At 40.9% G+C, this 18,835-nt stretch overlaps 1 protein-coding gene across 3 annotated transcripts in view; it reads left to right on the forward strand.

The window, feature by feature from the left end:
- Wdfy4 (WDFY family member 4) overlaps positions 1–18,835 on the forward strand; it is a 240,968-nt gene that overhangs the window by 43,913 nt on the left and 178,220 nt on the right. For all 3 annotated transcript variants that reach the window (XM_004646962.2, XM_023707249.1, XM_023707250.1), the window contains exons 12-13: positions 3,207–3,769; positions 18,709–18,802. In XM_004646962.2, the coding sequence (XP_004647019.1) occupies positions 3,207–3,769; positions 18,709–18,802 (657 nt within the window). The remainder of the gene's footprint in view (positions 1–3,206; positions 3,770–18,708; positions 18,803–18,835) is intronic.

Here is an 18,835-nt window from a genome sequence, read left to right on the forward strand (position 1 = left end):
TTGGACTCTTTACTTTATGACTCTGCAAATATGAAATTAACCCCATCCCAAGAAATAATAGAGCAGTCTACGTTCTAATGAGATTAGCCTCATTTTAGATAATGACTCTGAATTTAATAAATCAAACAAAGCAACAATTAAGGATAGCCATCTCTCTCTCTTCCCTTCCCTGCTCGTACCCTGAGAAGAAAGCCACCATCTAGGCATCACAGGTGACAGTCCCTCCAGAGATGCAGACCACCAGGAAGCCTATTCCTGGGTTGCTCCTCTATTAAAACGTCTTCTCCCAACACTCTGAAGCATGGAGTCTTTCTAAGCAATATCTGGGCCAGAGTTGGATGCCTGAAGGATGGGGGGGGGTTTCCATGGTCATCTGGCACACAGACAGCTGCCATAATTTGATTAGCTCATTTTCAGTTGTTCTCCCTATTCTGCTATTTGCTTTGTCATGTGTCATGTGGGAAACCTGCAAGTGTCCATCATTCCATTTGCCTGAAACCAACCTTTTAGTGGTGTTAAGAGCCCCAGAAAGCCTTCACATAAGTGCTGCCTGTTTAACATCACAGAGCCTGAGATTTCCCAGTGTCTCTGTTATTGACTGACTTTTCATGGCTCTTGTCGTGTGACCAGGTACACGGCCAGGCTCAGACAGTGAGACATGAGCACACCGCTTGCCAGTGTGCAGCCGGCTGTAGATGACCATCGGAAGGAAGTGGCTAAAAGCACTGCGCATTGCAAAGTTAGAGTGAGCTTCTGCTCAGTTGAAAGAAAACACTTTCTGTAGGGAGTGAGTTGCTCTTGCAGGGAAGGTGCAGATGTGGTGTCTGTCTTGGCCAGTGTTGGCCTTGAGATCCCAGGGTAGGGGTGAGGACAGATGGCCATTCTGTGCGTGCATATACAGCTCCTCAGTCTTCTGCAAGAATTTTGCTTTCTGCATACCTGCTTATCTCTAAGACATGTCTACAAATACCAGTCTCTCCTTGGCTTTAAGCTGAGTCCACAGCCTCACCTCCAAGGAGAAAGCAACATTGCTGCTGAGTCCTTTTTTTTTTGGGGGGGGGTGCGGGAACCAGGGATTGAACTCAGGCCCTTGCACTTGCCAGGCAAACACTTAATCTACTGAACCATCTCCCTGGCCCCTCACTGCTGAATCCTTAATATTTCTTTTTCTTTTATGTATTTAGTACAGGGTCTACAGGGTCTCACTACACAGATTGGACTCATAGTGATTCTCCTGTTTTCAGCCTCCCAGGTGCTGGGATTACAGGTATGCACTACCATGCCCAGTCTCAACTGCTGTCTCAGCATGCCCTGGGGGCAGGGCTGGCATAGCACACTGGGATCAAACCCCAGATCTTGCATCTGACTAAGCAGGTGCTTTAATCTGTTGAGCTATCTGACCAGCCCTAATATTTTGTTTTTGCCACCATCTTCTCCAGCAGTTTGAAGGTCCATTTTGCTGAAGTCTACCCTGTGGCTTTGATTTGACCCTTTACAGTGGTGGATCTGATGCTGCTTTTTCTTTTTCTTTCTTTCTTTTTCTTTTTCTTTTTTTTTATTTTTTGGTACTGGAGATTGAACTCAGGACCCCATACTTGCCAGGCAAGCACTTATTCTCCTGCGCTATCTCCCCAGCCCCTGATGCTGCTTTTTCAAAAAGCAAAGTGATGCTCCATTTCCCACACTGAGCTGTGGAGGAGTCTCATTGATCTGACCACTGTACTAAGTCAGCCATTTCTCTAACCAGGAAAGAATCAATCAATCCATATTGGTATGGCGTGCTCCTCCCTCACTTCATATTGCTTCTCCATTTTCAGTATGAGCGTGGACTTTGACCTTTCATAGATTCTCCTGGTTGCAGTGATCTTCATTTTGTTTTCAAGTTTTCAAAATGTCATAGGTGGGACAGTGGGAGAACTGTCAACGGTTGCTGGCCACCATTCCTCCTTGTCTCTGGATGCACCCTCATTCCCACATGATGATCAGTGCAGCCCAGGGCCATTTGTGTTCTCTGAGTCCAAACACGGGACGGATGACCTACCATGACCCTTGGGGTCTTTGTAATAGAATATTATGCTAGAAAACACACTTCAAACATTGGGACACACATTATCGTTGAAGATAGACGCTCAGGTTAGATTAAGGTACTGGTATTGAAGATAGACACTCAGGTTAGATTAGGGTACTGGTATTGTAGAAATGGACCTGGAAAATTGTCTTTTTCTCCTAAATTACATGGCATCATGTTAGTTACCTGTAGCTTTACTGAAGTTCCATTTGATTTTCTGAGTTTTAAAATCAATTCTGCTCCCTAGATCACCAGTTTTTCTCATTGTCTGTTAACTTCCACATGTCCTGCCATAGACTGTCATTTCAAATAATATGTTTAAGTTACAAGTTCAACCATTCCCCAAACTGGGAGTGTCTGTCTTATTTTTTCCCTTTGAACCTGTCTCAAGCACCCTGGGGTTAATGGTCAGACTGTGTCCTCTTCTTTCTCTCACTAGAGCATTAAATATCCAAAAAGACAAAGCAAATCAAGCCTCTCTGCAGAGCCCACTAACGCAGCCACAGTGCTGTCCGCTGTCCAGAGAACGTGCCTCTAATGTCTGGACTTAGGTGGGGTCCCTGGTAACTTATGGGATCAACCAACAGATGAATATCCAAACTCCAGACCTTCAATATTTATCTGAAATTATCCAGACATTCTTTACTTTTGGGAGTGCAATTGTTACAGAATGAGACTGTATCAAGTGCCTGGCATAGACCATGCACCAGTACCAGTGACGGTCTCACTGTGGTGCTCAGTAAAGGCTTAATGTTAGAAGGAGGATGGCACTGGTTGACCCTGGCTGCATGCTGAGTGTGAGCTAGGACCAGAGGAAGCCTCCTGGAGGGAGAAGCACTGAAGTTAGGCTGCTGGGTGGTCGGGTGAACTCTATTGGTAAGTTCAGGCCTCAGGGGGCAGCCCTTTGCCACAAGGCAGGTATGGAAAGCAATTGTAGGGGGCAACACAGGTATGGAAAGCAATTATAGGGGGCAACACTGGTAGCATGAGGCTAGAGAGTCTGCCATCCTCTAGGTCCTGCCGCTTCCAGAGGTGTCCAGCGGGGCAGAGCGCACAGATGCCTCTGCAGGGGTGCTGTATGAGCTGAGCTATGATTTGACTTGTGCTGTGCATGTATTTCATCTGCTTGCTCTTTCAGTCTCTGCTACGGATCCTCGAGACCCCCAAGGGCCGAGCTGCTTTTCGAGTCTCCAGTGGCTTCACTGGGCTGCTGTCACTGCTGTCTGACCTGGAAGGCTCTCTCTGCACACCACCGCTGCAGGCCTGGGGTGCTGTGCCCCACAGCCAGACCCTGGAGCTGCTGCTACACACCCTCTGTGCCCTGTCTGCTGCGCTGCACCTGGACCCTGTCAACTGTGACTTCTTCCGGAAGCATGGGCTCTTTGAGAAGCTGGCTGAAGACCTGTGCTCACTGGGCTGTTTTGGGACCCCAGAGGAAGAAGGTGTCCCTCAGCATTCCTGGCCTGAAACAAAGGTCAGGCCATTTGCAGAGCTGCTGAATGCCGCCTTTTCCCCCGATCGTCCACTCCCAGCCAGGGCACGGAGCTGCTTGCAAGTCCTCAGCTTCCTGGACAGCATGGCCAGTGGCATCCTCCACCTGCGAAGAGACCTGAGGCAACCCCTTGCTACAGACACCCAGGAAAAAGAAGCTGCTGGTGGCCTCCAGAGCAGCTTCAAGCAGTGGCCAGACCCAGAGGAGAGGTAGGACTTCTCTGCCTTCATCTGCCTGGAAGCCCCCAGGTGTCTCATTTTCTTACCCAACTCACCTTCCCTTGCAGCAGTGGGAAGGTGAAGCTATGGATTAGGTGCACAGAAATGCCATGCGACTTCTTTTAAGTCAACTAAGCTTTGACCCTAAGCTGGTCTCTGCTGGAAGCCAGCAGAATATTCAGTCCAAGTCAGTAGAGGCTTGGAAGGGGCTATAAGATGGCGTAAGAACCAGTGAGGCTTCTGGGAAGCCTGAGAACAGGAGCAGCACTTTACTCCTGAACCTTCTGAGGTCTCGTCTGTTCCCCACAGCACTTCCAGGGCTGGGTGACATCCTTCAGCTTGTGGGACACAAAGCCCAGAGCCCATCCTAACTCAGGGCTCTCACTGTCCTTTCCAGTTGCTTCTATTCTCCTAATAAGATAATTGCTCCTCCTCCTGGCACAAGCCAGCCCTCATGGGGCTCAGACTGTCACAGAAAGCTTTCTACTGATGGTGTGTAAAATAGAATCAGTCCCACTAGAGCAGCCGTGAAGGGCCATCCCCACCCTCCCCTGCCCCTTTCGTGGTGGGAGGAGCACGAATGAACACAACAGCCACCACCAGTGTGCTTCCTTCATTGCTCCAAGACAGCAGAGTCAGACTGCGATTCATATGCAACACATGACCCTTCTGTGCATTTTTATCCAAAGAGATGAAGCAGGATGGGCGTTTATCTCTACACACTGGGATGATGACAAGTTTTTGTTGTTATTTCAGTGGGTAATCTGATAAATTAAGTAGTTTTCTGATCTTGCATTCCTGCTCAAACCAACTTGATGATATATTTTTTGCTAAATTTGACTTGCTCATTTTTAATAAGGAGTTGTGAAGCTCTGTTCATGGGAGAGTTTGACCTGTCTGTATTATTTTCTCAGCTATTTTTTTTTTTTTTTGTCCAATTTATGCTAGCTGGGCTGATGTCTGCCTGGATACTCCACTCTGTAATGGGCACCCTACAGGGATGGATGTCCTCTGGGTGGGAACACCAGTGGTGACTATGCCAGGAGAGACCCTTGCATCTCGAGTTGCAGCTTCTCAGCTCACTTGCTTAGGTTGTCTTGAGCTTATTGCAAAAAATAGACAAGAATATGAAGACATAGCTGTGAGACTGGGAACTGATTTAGCATACCTAAAGAAAACACGTGGCAAAGTCTGGAAGCAGAGAATATCTAGCCTTCTGTTCAACACCAAACAATATACAATGGAACTAGAGTGGCTCTATCTGCAGATGTGGGAGCATTCTGCAGCTGGCAACAAGCCTCACCACATGATTAAGCCTGTTGAAGTCACTGAGTCAGCCGAATAAAGACTGTACAGGAGAATTACCCCTATACCTGAGCCTCAACCTCCTGGGGAAAGGGAACTAGATAACATACTTTTTACTTATCTGTACAGTGCCATGTTGCAAATGGGTGATACATAATGGTAATAGAATAACGCAGCCAGCCTTGCTTCCTACACAGTAGGGAGAAACACAAGAGATGGAAAAATGCTGTTCCACAAGGAATCTCCAGAGTTTTGCATCATCCGGGGCTGGAAGGTCTGATCTCCCTTGGTCATCCATGGGATGGTTAGTGTAGAGGGGAGTTAAAGATTGTCCAGCTCTTGTAAAAAATAATAATAATAATATGCTATCTTGGTAATGTGAGTTGGACAGTGTTGTGCTCTCGGGAAGAGTCTGCAACATTATTTATTCCTATGCCTGGCTTTGTGCTAGAACTTGCCAGTAAAACCTGTAAGCCTGCTGTTTTCTTACAAGATTTATCCTTTTGAAGATAAATTCTATTTATTCTTGAATTGACTTGCAAAGATATTTTTTTCAAGCTCATTTTCTTGCTTCATCCAGCTTTCAACTTATTGGCAGAAGCTTGCTTGTGACATCTTCTTTTATTTATCTTTTGAGATGGAGCCTGGCTATCTTGCACAGGCTGGTCTAGAACTGTTGGGCTTAAGAGATCCTCCTGTCTCAGCCACCTACTAGCTGGGATTGCAGGGTGGTGCCGACGCACCCTGCATCTTCTTCATGTGTGTCTCTGGTGTGTTACTCTCGTCTCTCACCGATGCATTCATGTGTGCTTTCACTTGCTCTTCTTTCAACATTTTTGTTGAGGTTGATTTTTTAATGTGTCCTTTGAACCAATTTTTGCATTTCCTATTTTTCCTCTGAAATTTTCCATTTTGTCATTTTTTTTCTTATTATTTCATCCTAATTTTTGCTTATGCTGGTATCTTTTTTCTTAATTTATGTAACTAGGAGACTAATTTTCAGTGTTTCTTTCAAAATACAAATTTTGTCTTATCTCTCAAGTTCTATATTTAATATGACACAGTACTTGGTATTGTTCTACTTTCTTTAATGATTTGCTGTTGACGCTTGAGTTTCATTGGAGTTGTGTGGAATGTCCAGTGTTCCAGAGTGACTCCAGCTAGCTCCTGGGCATTGATTCTTCTAGCTGTGCCTTGGGGAGAAGATGTACAGTGTGGGGTCCCCTTCCCTTACAGTTGGTTGAATTAGCTTCCTGGCCCTTGATATGGGTAATTTTCATCAATATTCTACCTATGCATGAGAAGAACAAACACCGTCCAATTGTTAGATTCAGTGCTCTAGTTATGTCCCTTGGATCAAATTTGTCAATTGTTTTGTCTAAATTTCATATATCATTAAAACTTCAAATTTGCTTTGGTACCTGTTATGAGAAAGAGATATTGAAAATTACTGTAATAGCAGATGCATCAATTTCTATTGTTCCATACGTATGTTTGGAGCTGCAAGAATTATATATACTTAGAGTTTTTAATGTCATTTTGTAGATTCAAAAGGTTTGCCATTATATTGTAATTTTTAAAATCTCTAGATCTCATAATTTTCCTCAATATTGATTTTATTTAACAATATAATAGGATTTTATTACCTTTCTTTTGCTTAATGTTTATCTGGAAATTGTTTTTATTTTTAAGAAACTTGTTATGTTTTTATTTTAGATATTTCTCTTCTAAACAACAGGCTAGTCTTTTCACTTGTTTTTAAAAATTTAGTATGATAGTTTTTGACCACTTTACAAGGATTTGATTTCTTCACCTTTTAATCATTAATATATTAGAAATGATTGCTACTTTGTTATCATTGCTGTTTTGTATTTGTTCCATTTTTCTTGTCTTCTTTTGAATTATTTGATTGTTATTTATTTATTTTTTACTTAAATGCAACTTTCACTATCTACAATTAGTCTTTTAGTGGCCCTCATGACATTTAAAGTTAGACTTTATTCTTTATCCTCCCTCTAATCAATATAAAAAACACCTTAGAATTTTTAAATATCCTCACCTTTTTCAAATGTATGATTTGGTTCTATTATTTATTGACATTTACCTTTGTACTTTTAAGATCTGCCTTCCCACTCTGTTTTGTATCTATTCTCTCTGGGGTTGTTTCCTATTTACCTGTAGTACATCATTAGATTTTTCTTTCATGGAACTTTACCTATAATAGCTTTCTTAGTTTTTATTAGTTTAAAACATATTTATTGGGCCAGCCAAATAGCTCAGCAGATTAAAGTGCCTGCTTTGGCAAACACAGGGGCCAGGCGTTTGATCATCTGCCCTGGGGTGTGCTGAGATGGCAACTGAGACTGGGTGTGGTGGCGTGCACCTATAATCCCAGCATACGGGAGCTGAAAACAGGAGGATCACTACAAGTCCTATCTACATAGTGAGACCCTGTAGACCCTGTCCTAAAATACCGAAATCAATCAATCAATCAATCAATCAATCAATCATATTTATTTATTATGTAATTGTTGGAAATGGTTTTCCTGGGTGCATTGTTATTGACATTATTTTCTTATAGTACATAAAAGTTCTAGCTGTTGGCTTCCATTGTTTGCTGTTAAGAAATTTGTGGGAGGTAATATGACATTTTTTCTTTGGCTATTTAAAATTTTTTACCATTCTTATTTTACTATCATGTATCTTGATTTAGAATTTAACTTTGTTTTTTTGCCCAATAATCTTCAGGATTTCTTTCTTTCTGTCTGTTTCTTTCTTCTCTCTCCTTTTTCTCCTTTCTCTCACTTTCTCTTCTCTTCCTTTCTCTTCTCTTCCTTTCACTCATCTTTCTTTCCTTCTTTCCTTCCTTCCTTCCAACCTTCCTTCCTTTTCTTCTTCCTTCCTTCTTTCTATTATAAACTTAGAACCGAGAAACCTAGATATATTCTTAGGTTTTACTCATTTCTCTGCGTGCTTGACCTCTGTTCTGACCTTTCCACCTTGCTGTGTCTCTGTGCACTGTCTTGCATGATTTCTTTTGCCCTGTCTTCCAGATTGTTGTGTCGCCTGTTAGCCATATCTAAGGTGATGCTCCATCCATTCACTTAGGTTTTGTTTCTTAACATTAATTGATGCATTTTTATCTATCTTGATGTACTGATTTGGTTCTTTTTCATATCAACTGGATGGTTTCATAAATCTTTTCCTTGTTCACATTTGTCTCTTTGTTTTATTTCCTCAAATACATGAGCTGTAATTATTTTTTCTTGTGTTTTTGGAGAGTTTGACTCTATGGTCTGTGGTATCATGGGAGGTACCTTGTGTGCTGTGTAACTTAAGATTGTGAACCTTGCCTCACAGCTTTTTCCTCCCAGTGTCTCCATGATCACCCCCCCCACTCTTCTTACCTAGGGGTCTGTGGCTGCCCTTTGCAGCCAGGCTGTGCAGATTCCCAAAGCCTGCACTCTTGGCTCTATTTTGAAGTGAATTCTTTCTCTATGGGCTTTCTTGATCTCTCTTCTCCAGAGAGCTGCCCAGAGAGCCTTTGCTCTGGTCAACGGGACACCAGGCAGGCTGACTTGGGACCTTGGGACACCAGGCAGGCTGACTTGGGACCTTGGGGTGGAATCTTACCCAGCATCTGCTAGCTTTCAGAGTCTGGGCAAAACAGTTAGAAAATGGATCAGGTAATGAAGGTAAGGAAGCTAAAATGCTTATTTTTATTTCATTTTCTCCCAAATCCTGGAACGTTAGTGATAGGGAAACCAAGCTAAGAAAGAGTAATGTAGCCAAAGATAATATAAGCAGTAAGTATCAGAGCCAGAATTTGAACTCAGGTCTATTTCCAAAACCTGAGTTGTGTATTTTTGTGTGTGCATGTGTCTGTGTTGTATGTTGGGGTGTGTGTGTGTGTGTGTGTGTGTGTGTGTGTGTTCTTCATGCTTTTCCCTGATATTTCTACAGTAATGACATTGATCCTAAATGAATAGGCATAAGACCCTGCAGTTTAAAATTTGGGCTCTGGTCCTACAGATTACATCAGCCTTGGCATTTTATAAATGATTTTTGAGTCACATTTATCCTATTTTTGCAGTGATTGTTAAATTTATGAGTCATGTCACAATGTTGTTCCCTATTAAAAGAGACATACAGCCCTTGACCTACCCTAATGTTAGAGACAGGAAGTGAAACTTCAGCTACTTGAGGGACTGTGAGTGAAGGGTAAAGCTGGGGCTGAGGTCTAGGCAGAGCAGCCCTTTAGCCCTCTGGCCCTGCTCTGTTCTCTGAACATTTTAGTCAGTGTGCAGCATTGTCTCAATACGATTTTGACATTGATTTCCTTAATGCCTAATGATATTGACTGTCTTTCTATGTACTTATGGGACATCTCCATATCATTGGAGAAATGTCTATTTATGTCCTGTGCCCATTCTTAATTGAAAACAACCAAAAATTGTTTTCCTCATTGAGTTTTAAGAGTGCTTTATGTATTATTACTAGGCCTTTTCAGATACACGATTTGCAAATATCCTATAGGTCTTCACTGTTCTTAGTAATGCATTTTGATGCATAAGAGATTTTAATTTAGGTAATATTTCTTTTATCTATGTTTTTCTTTTGTTTCTTGTGATTTTGATATCATATATAAGACTTTACTGCCAAATCCAAGGTCATGAAGAGTTACCTCTGTCTTTTCCTTAAGTTTTATGGTCTCAATTTCTTGTTGAAGTCTTTGGCTTATTTTGAGTTAATTTTTGTATGAAGTGTGTGGAAGGGGTTTAATTTCAGGCTTTTGCATGTGGCTGTTCAGTTGCTCAAGCATTTCTCATTAAATAATTCATTCAAGAATAGTGTTAAGATCTTTGTCAAAAATCAGGTGGCCATAGATGCATGAGTTTATTTCTAGGTTCCGAGTTCTGTTCTCTTGATCTCTGTGTTTCCTCATGTCAGTATTGTACTGTTTTGATGACTGCATTTTTGTAGTGAATTTTGCACTTGGGGAAGTGAGAGCATTCTGGATTTGTTCTTCTTTATAAATATTATTTTAACCCCTTAGGGTTTCTTGCATTTCCATATGAACTTGAGGATCAGCTTCATCATCTAATTTGATACTATTTGTGGGCTTTTTATAAATATTCTCACCAAATAGTGAGGAAGTTACTATGTACTCCTAGAGCTTTTATCATGAAACAGTGTTGATTTTGTCAGATGCTCTTTATGCCACAGTTGAGGTGGTCATATGTTGTTTTCCCCATGTCTGTTTATGCGGTGTATTTTATTGGTTTTTATGTTGGGCCACTTGCATTGCTTGCAAAAACACGCCATGATGTATGAGATCTTCCATGTACTACTGATTTAGTTTTCTAACAATACATATTGGATTTTGAGTATCTATTCATAAGAGATATTAGTCTGTAGCTTTGTTTTCTGTTACTGTTGTGTGGCTTTGGTATCACAGTCATAGTGTAGCCTTCCTGCTGTGCCCAGAGTACACCAGACACACTTCTCCTGCGCACCCTTTGCAAAACCTGCTTCCTTTGCTCAAAGTGCTTTCTTTCTGTGCATGTGCACCCCTCTTCAAATCTTGTCCAAATGCCACCTTCTCCAAGTGGCCAGCCCTGACCCTCAAATTAAAACAGCTCATCCCTTCCTTTTTTCCTTTCCAAGCACTCTTGATTCTCCTGTCTCTGATCTAATTGTTTTCTCAACAGAAGTTGTCATTTTAAAGCTTAATTGTTCAGCACTATATTATATAAAGGATCTATTGTGTAATTATAATCATTGTTTATAATTTATTATTTCATGTTTGTAATCGACACCTGTTCCCTCACTCTCTAGTCATAGGCTTTAGTTTGTTTGGTGTATGGTTGTACTCAAGATATCTGAATGATGCCTGGAGAAGAGTAAGTGTCAGTTGCATATTTGTTTACTTGACTCAAATAAATTAACTTGGGTGGGAAACACCTTTATGGTGTCAAGAACCAGCCCACGTGGAGTGGTATGTGGAGGGGTGTTTGATAATCAGATGCTTGTAGCTTGGGATTAGCTATGCATTTCTACTTACGTACGCAAAAGTCTTTCTTTTTTTTCCACACAGTTCTAACTTATGTCTCTCTATAATTATGATAGAGGACAGTTCCCTTATCTCAGGCCACCTAGCATTGCTCCAGATAGTAAATCTCTTTCCTAGCTCCCTGATTTTGCCTTTCACAGAAAGCCATGCACTCAGATAGGGACATGCATACAGGTGACCTTTGTGACTGACTTCTCTCAGCACAAGCCCTTTGAGGTCATCTGTGTTAGATGCATTTTGTGGTTCATGCACTTTTTTGTTTGTTTGTTTTTGTTTTGCGGTACTGGGGATTGAACTCAGGACCCTGCGCTTGCCAGACAGGCGCTTACTCTACTGAGCACTTTTATTCCCCACTGTACATGAGTGCAAATATTTCCCCCAGTCTGAATTTTATCTTTTCATCTCTAAACAGGGCCCCTGAAAGATTTATTTATCCTTATTTTTTTATTTTTTATTTTTTTTTGTGGTACTGGGGATTAAACTCAGGACCTTACACTTTGCCAGACAGGCACTTATGCTGCTGAGCCATCTCCCTGGCCTTAAAATTTTTTATTTTGATGAAATCCAATTCATTTTTTAATTCTGTGCATCATACCCTCCTGTCATATCTAAGATCTCTTTTCCTCACCCAAGATCATTATATCTCCCTTTATACATTTTTCAGGTCTGTAATCTATTTTGAGTCACTTCATACAAGGTATAAGGTTAGGTAAGGTTGAGACTCTATTAACCTATGGATATGTAGCTCTTGCTCCTTATGGAAAATCCTACTATTTTCTATTGAGTTGTTTTTGTTCTTCTGTGAGAAACAGTTGGTTTTATCTGTGTGGATTTAAAAAAAAATTCTGTTCTGGTTCATTGAGATTTCGGTTCATCCTTCTATCAGTACTGCCTTCTTGATCATGTAGCTACATAATAAATGATAAAATTGGCAAATATGAGCCCTCCAGGTTCATCTTCCTTCACAAATTTGCTTTGTGATTTTAGTACCTTTGCTTTGGATATTCTAGGAGCATAGAGATGTTAATGATCAGCTTTCTCATAGGCATAAACGATCATGCTGGAATTTTTACTGGAATTACATCAATTCTGTGGATCAATTGGAAAGAACTGACAATTGAACTCTATCCAATCTCCTAATGCATGAATATAGCATGTTTCCCTGTTTATTTGGGTCTTTGTTTTCTTTCACTAATTCTGTAGTATTTAGCTCAGCAGAACTGTAAATGTTTCTTAGGTTTACACTCCAAGAATGTCATCTGTGTTTGAGCGTAATTCCCAATGTTATTTAAAAGTTTTGTTTCCTAATTTTTCACTTCTAGCATATAGAAATGTAATCACTTTTTACAGGTGAACTACATTTTTAACTAAATGCAAAATATGTCTAGAGATCTTGCTAAATTTAATTATTAGGCTTAGGAGTTGGGTTTAAAGAAATAGACTCTTGGGGGATTTTCTGCAGACAGTCACATTGTGTGTAAGCAGTGAGTTTTATCTCTTCTTTCCATTCTATATGTTCCAGTTTAATGTTGAATTGAAATGGAGAAGGTGGGCTATTTTCGTGACAATCTTAGGGAGAATATTTTTAGTCTTTTGCACTCAAATATGATATCAGATATGGGCTTTTAAATAGATATCTACTATCAGTTTATGAACAACTTCTAATTTACTGAAAGCTTTTGTCATGAACAGATGTTACATCTGTCAAATGCTTTCTCTACTTTAAATGATACAATTGCATGATTTTTCTTGTTTATGGGTTTTCTTATTTATGATAGATTACATTGCCTGAATTTTGAATATTCAACATGCCTTGCATCTGTAAGATAAGCTAACATGGCAGCAGAGTCTTTTAATCTTATATATAGCTTGAAAAAATCTTATATATAGCTAGATTTGATTGCTAAGAGTTTGAAGATTTTTTGCTATGAATGAAAAAGGGATATTGGAATGTAATTTTCTTTTGTACTGTTTCTTCTGCTTTTGAAATCAGGGTAATTATGGCTTCATAAAATTAATTACCTAGTGTTCCCTTCTCTTGTACTTTTGAAAGAAGTTCTATAGAACTGAGATTCTTTCTCTTTAAAATGTAAGGTAGAATTCACTAGGGAAGACATTTAGCCTGGAGGTTTTTATGGGAAGGTTTTTAACTACATATCCAGTTTTTGTAACAGCTATAAATTATTCAGGTTATTTATCTCTTCTTGCTTGAGTTTTGGTAGTTTGTGGCTTTGAAAGAGTTCTTCCATTTCATCTAAGTTGTCAAATTTATGTGCACAAAGGTATTTGCAGTGTTTTCTTAGTGTCCTTGCGATGTCTGGGGCACCCATAGCAGTGTTCCGTCTGTCATTCCTGATATTGATCATTTGTGTTGTCTCCCCCTTTGTTTTGTTAGCTCAGCTAATGATTCTCCAACTTTTAAAATCTTTTTAAAGAATGTGTGACCTCTTGAGACTGGCTTTGCTCAGCATAAGGCCTTTGAGTTTCACTTCAGTTATTTTCTCAGTTTTTAATTTTACTGTTTTTTGCCATATATATTACACTTCTTTCACTTGCTTTGGATTTAATTTTCTCTCTTAAAAACAACATTTTAGGGGTGAAGTTTAAAGCTCTGAGTTGATTCAGTTTCTTTTGTAATGAAAGCATTTAATTCCATACATTCTTTGGAAGCATAGCTTTAGCAACATCTCATAAATGTTTCTACGTATATTCTTTGTTCTTAAACTCAAAGTATTTTAAAAAAATTTTCTTGAAACCTCATTTTTCATCCACCCATTTGAAATACATTAATTTCCAGGCTGAAGACTTTTAAAATCTGTTACTTGTTTTTAATTTCGTTCTCAATGGTGGGAGAATATAGTTTGCATGACTTTATTTATTTGAAAGCTTCCATCATTTGTTTTGGGATGCAGGGTATAGATAGGCTCTTCTGATGAATGTCCTGTGGAAACCGCTTGAGAAGACTGCACACTCTGCACTTGTTGTGTAGCATGTTCTGCAAGTGTCAGTCGCCTCGGTTGGTGGATGGAGCTGTGCAGTTCAGTATCTGGTGATTTTCTGTTTGCCGTTACCACCAATTACAGTAGACGAGCTCTGACGTCTTTAACTCTCACTGGGGATTTGACCTTCGGACCTTTCAGCCATATCAGTTTTTATGAATTTTTTTCATTAGCATGTGAAATCTTTGCACATTTTGGATGGTTACACTCCTTTCATCATTGTGCAGTATAACTGGCTTATTCCTACTAATCTCTCTCACTTTGAAACCTCTTTCTCAGAAATTAATAAGACTCATGACAGCGTCTTTGATGTGTGTTAGCACACTGTAAGATTTTCTAAGCTTTTAGTCTATCCATATTATATTTGATGATGGTGTATAACTTGGTCTTTATTTTTCCATTATATATATTTCAGTGTAGTTATTGATCTTTTTAAATTCAATTTTACTTTTTATTGTTTTTTTTTTGTCCTCCCTTTTTTTCCCTTGTTTCTGTTTTGTAGATCATCTGAGTGTATTGTAGTTTTCTGTTTGAGTTTGTCTACTGAATTTGTGCTTCTTTGTCTAGTGTTCTTAGTGTTTACAATAGGGATCCCAATCTGCATTCTGAATTGTGGGCCATGTAGAGTTAGTATTTACTTCTTCCAGTGGATTAGCGGACGCTCCTTTCTGTCTGGGTCCTGACCCTCCCATGTGTGCTGTGCTGTCTTTCATGCCCTTTAGTACACTTCTACTTCAACTATCATTTATATATACATTTATCCAAATATTTACCATCTCCGTTACCCTTTTTCTTTCCTAAAAAACCAAGCTTCCTCTGATGATTATTTTCCTATGAGCTAAAGAACTTTTGGAGATGCCATTTTTAGAATGAATTTGATAGCAAGAGACTCTGTCTTTTCCTGGGAATGTGTTTGATCTTGCTTTCATTACTGCCGGTATATGTTATGATTTACATATGTCATGTCTACCAAACACTCACGTTTTGAAGTCTTGTTTCTCAGTGCAGCAGCATCTAAATGTAGGGTGTGAAAGGTAACTGGACTATTGAGGCTTCAATTCCATCAGTGAGTTAGTCCACTGATGAGTCGTGCATGGCTCAGTGTACTGGCAGGAGGTGGGGCTCGGCTGGAGAGGGTAACCTCCCTGGGTGTGCCTTAGAAAGGCGCATCTTGTTCCCAGACCCTTGCTCCCTTTTGGCCTTTGCCCTTTCTTCCTGCTTCCTGGCTGCTGTGAAGTGAGCAGTTTCCTCCACCACAGCCTTCCACCATGACATTCTGCCTTACCCTTCACCTAAAAGCAAAGGGTCTGGTGTACCATAGCCTGAAACCTCTGAACCTGGAAGCCAAAGTAAACCCTTCCTCCTCTCAGCTATCTTTCTCAGATATTCTGTTACTGACTGACACAGTGTGGAATTAGTTCTGTGTGTTTCTTTAGAGCAATTTAAAAATCCTGTTCTAACTGTGCTTTCTCATGAGAAAATCTATTATCATTCAAACCACTATTCCGCTGTCTGAAATGTGTTATGTTTCTCTGGTTGCTTTCAAGATTTCCTCTAGTATTTGGACTTACCAGTTTTGCAGTGATAATGGCATGGGTGTCTTTGTTTATTTTGTTTGAATTTTTCCAAGCTTCTTACATTGGTAAGGGTATGTGTTTCATTGAATTTTATGAAAGAATGTATAAAACTTTACCAGTCATATTTTTCTTTGAAATGCCACCTTTCTCTTTTGTGACTCCAGTAACTGGAAGTTAGATGCGTTAGTATTGTGATGAATGGCTTTGAGACTCCCCTCATTTATAAATTTTTTTTCCACCTTATTCTGTAGTTTGAGCAATGTCTATTGTTCTGTCTTCAAGTTTATGGATTTTTCTTTCATTTCATTCATTTATTGTTCTGATTCAGGAAGGTTTTTTTAGCCGGCTGTTGTATTCTTTAGTCTTCAATTTTACAGTTGATTTTCCTTATTGCTTCTGTTTCTTGATGACTTTTTTTTTTTACTTTCATTTTAGAAGTGGTCATTGTTACTTCTTGAGGTTTGGTTAATAAAAACTTCTTTAAAGATTTTGTCAGAAAATTCCAACATCTGCCTCACCTCAGCATTGATCCTTTTCTGTGTGAAATACTGACATTTTCTGGTTCATTCTGTGTTGAGCAATTTTAGGTTGCACTGTGGACATTTTGGTGTTCTCTGATCAGCTCTGACTCAGTGTCTTCGGAAAATATTGATGTTGTTTCAGCTGACAATTGATCCTGCTTGGTTTGGGTGCTAAGCTTCTCACTCACTACAGCCTACTGTCAGGATGATTTTCAAGGACTTTGTTGGATGATGTGACGTATGAGTTGTGATAAAACTATGCTAAGTGCTTAAATAGAAAATAATTTTTATGGTAGAAGAGTTGGTGTCATGAATCCCTTCCAGAATACTCCTTGCTTTGAACACATTTGTCCCATCATCCTTGCTACTTTCTGAAGCCAGTCTGGAGTTCTCTTTCCTGAGTGTCTTTGGTTGTGCCGTCGTGGCTGCTGCAGTGTCCTGAGCTGATTCAAAGTGTGTCTCTTTCATAGTCATTTTGACTTTGGGGATGGACCAGAAGTCTCATTGTGCCAGATCTGGTGAATACAGTGGGCAAGTACACCCCAGCATGCTTTTAGGAGCCTGCTTTTCTGTTGGATGGGAGTTGGAAGCAATATTCACTGCAATTTTATAATCTTTTTTTTCTGTATTTAGGACAGGGTCTACAGGGTGTACAGAGTTTCACTATATAGATCGGACTTGAAGAGACTCTCCTATTTTCAGCCTCCCAAGTGCTGGGATTGCAGGCATATGCCACCACGCCCAGTCTCAATCGTCATCTCAGCATGCCCCAGAGGTGGGGCCGGCAGGGCATGCCAGGGATCCAACTCCCAGCCTCTGTGCTCTGCCTAAGCAGGTGCTTTAGTCCGCTGAGCTATCAAGCTGGCCCTTCACTGTAATTTTAATCACATTTCTTAAAGACACTCATGAAAGGAGTTCTAGGGGTGCTCTGGTGGCAAGCAAACAGTGGGTAGTATTGAGCAGAAGAGAAGTATTTCGAAGGGAATCACAACAATCAATCTTTTACTGGGATAAATTTTTAAAATTAAAAATGTACTGCATTTTTCAATCATACCGTTTACTCCCTAATTGCTTTGTACAGTAATCTGTTGGGGCAAATGCTTGCCCCTGTTACTGCAGGCTCAACATAGTTAGAACTGAGCAGAGGCGAAAGTTAGTAGCAGTGCTGTTCCCAGCCTCCTTTTTTTCATCCTCTCCTCAACACTGTTTGATTTCCTGGTATCCCCTTTCTACTTCTCTGCCTAAAACACCAGAGAATATTAATTTCTCTAACCTTCCACTGTGCTGTATCTGTCTCCACTGGACCAGCACAGGGAGGAGTAAGGGAAGATGATCTGACCTATGCCTGAGGCACACAGATTCCCCACCAGGGAGCAGGAACCTTCCTGGTAGCTGCCTGTTTCTGCTGCTTCTATGGGAATTACCCAGATGTGAGGTGAGAGAATGGAGAAACCAGAGACTTCTCGAGTTTTGCATCCAGGATCCTGGGTGAGCAATAGCGGGCTCTCTTGGCGCTTCCTTCCCCACCCGCACATGGTGCAGAGCTCAGGTTCCAGGCTCTTTGGAGAGCCACATCAGGGAGTGCTGGAGAAAGAGGCCTGGAAAGCCATCGCCAGATCCATGGTGCTTCAAGTTCAGTTTCCTTCTCTGCCCCCAGTTGTTCTCATGGTCCTCAGAGCTGAGCCACAAGTCCCACCTGGTTATTTGTTTGCAGTCACATTCACCAAGGGGAGCTGGCCCATGTGCACAGCACCGATGAATTCTTTCTCCCCTTCTTTGCCTGCCCTTTCCCTCCCTTCATCTCTCTGTCTACTTCCCCTTTGGAAAGGCTCTGTCTCCTTGTTTCCTATTATCTAGATTTTAATATGCTCTTTAATTTATTTAGACTTTGAGTTTCTTGTACAAGAGAAAGAATGACATTTAAGCTTCAGTGCCCAATTTATTTCACTCAATGTTATGGTCTCAGGATGCACCCATTTTTCTACAAATGACTCAAGTTTATCTTTCTTTATGGCAGGGTGGTGCTCCATTGTGTGTGAACACCTCATTTTCTTTATACCCCATTCATCTATTGGTGAAAATATAGAGTGTGTTTCCATGTATTCCATGGGTGGACCCAGCCAGTGTGGGTTCACCAAGGTAAAGGCATTCAGGGGCGCACAGTGTGTGAGAATTTCCTGATCTTCTCACACCCGGAAGTGCCTTCTGAAGGGCTTTGGCTTTTGCTGAGCCCTGTGCATTTGAGCCCCGAGGCCTGGCTCTCTGCCTCCAGAGAAAGCGGAAGCATGGTCTTCTTCATGATGTGGCTGGGGACATTGGGCTTAGAAGGGTCAGGTCAGGGTCATCTGGGAATAGAATGTGGGTTATGAATCATTGAGAAAGAAAGATCCAAAGGACGCTGTGATGAGGTGAGACCAGAGGGCTCCTGCTTGATGCCGTGGTCTTCTCTCTGCAGGTTGGACGAAGGGGATGCTGTGATCATGCACCCCGGGATTGTGTGCATCATGGTGAGGCTGCTGCCCCGGCTGTACCTCGAAGACCACCCACAGGTACCTGTTGATGGGATGGTGCATGTCTGTGTC

The sequence above is a fragment of the Octodon degus genome, unplaced genomic scaffold (assembly GCF_000260255.1).
Source record: "Octodon degus isolate 3935 unplaced genomic scaffold, OctDeg1.0 scaffold00285, whole genome shotgun sequence".
NCBI classification, from domain to species: domain Eukaryota; kingdom Metazoa; phylum Chordata; class Mammalia; order Rodentia; family Octodontidae; genus Octodon; species Octodon degus.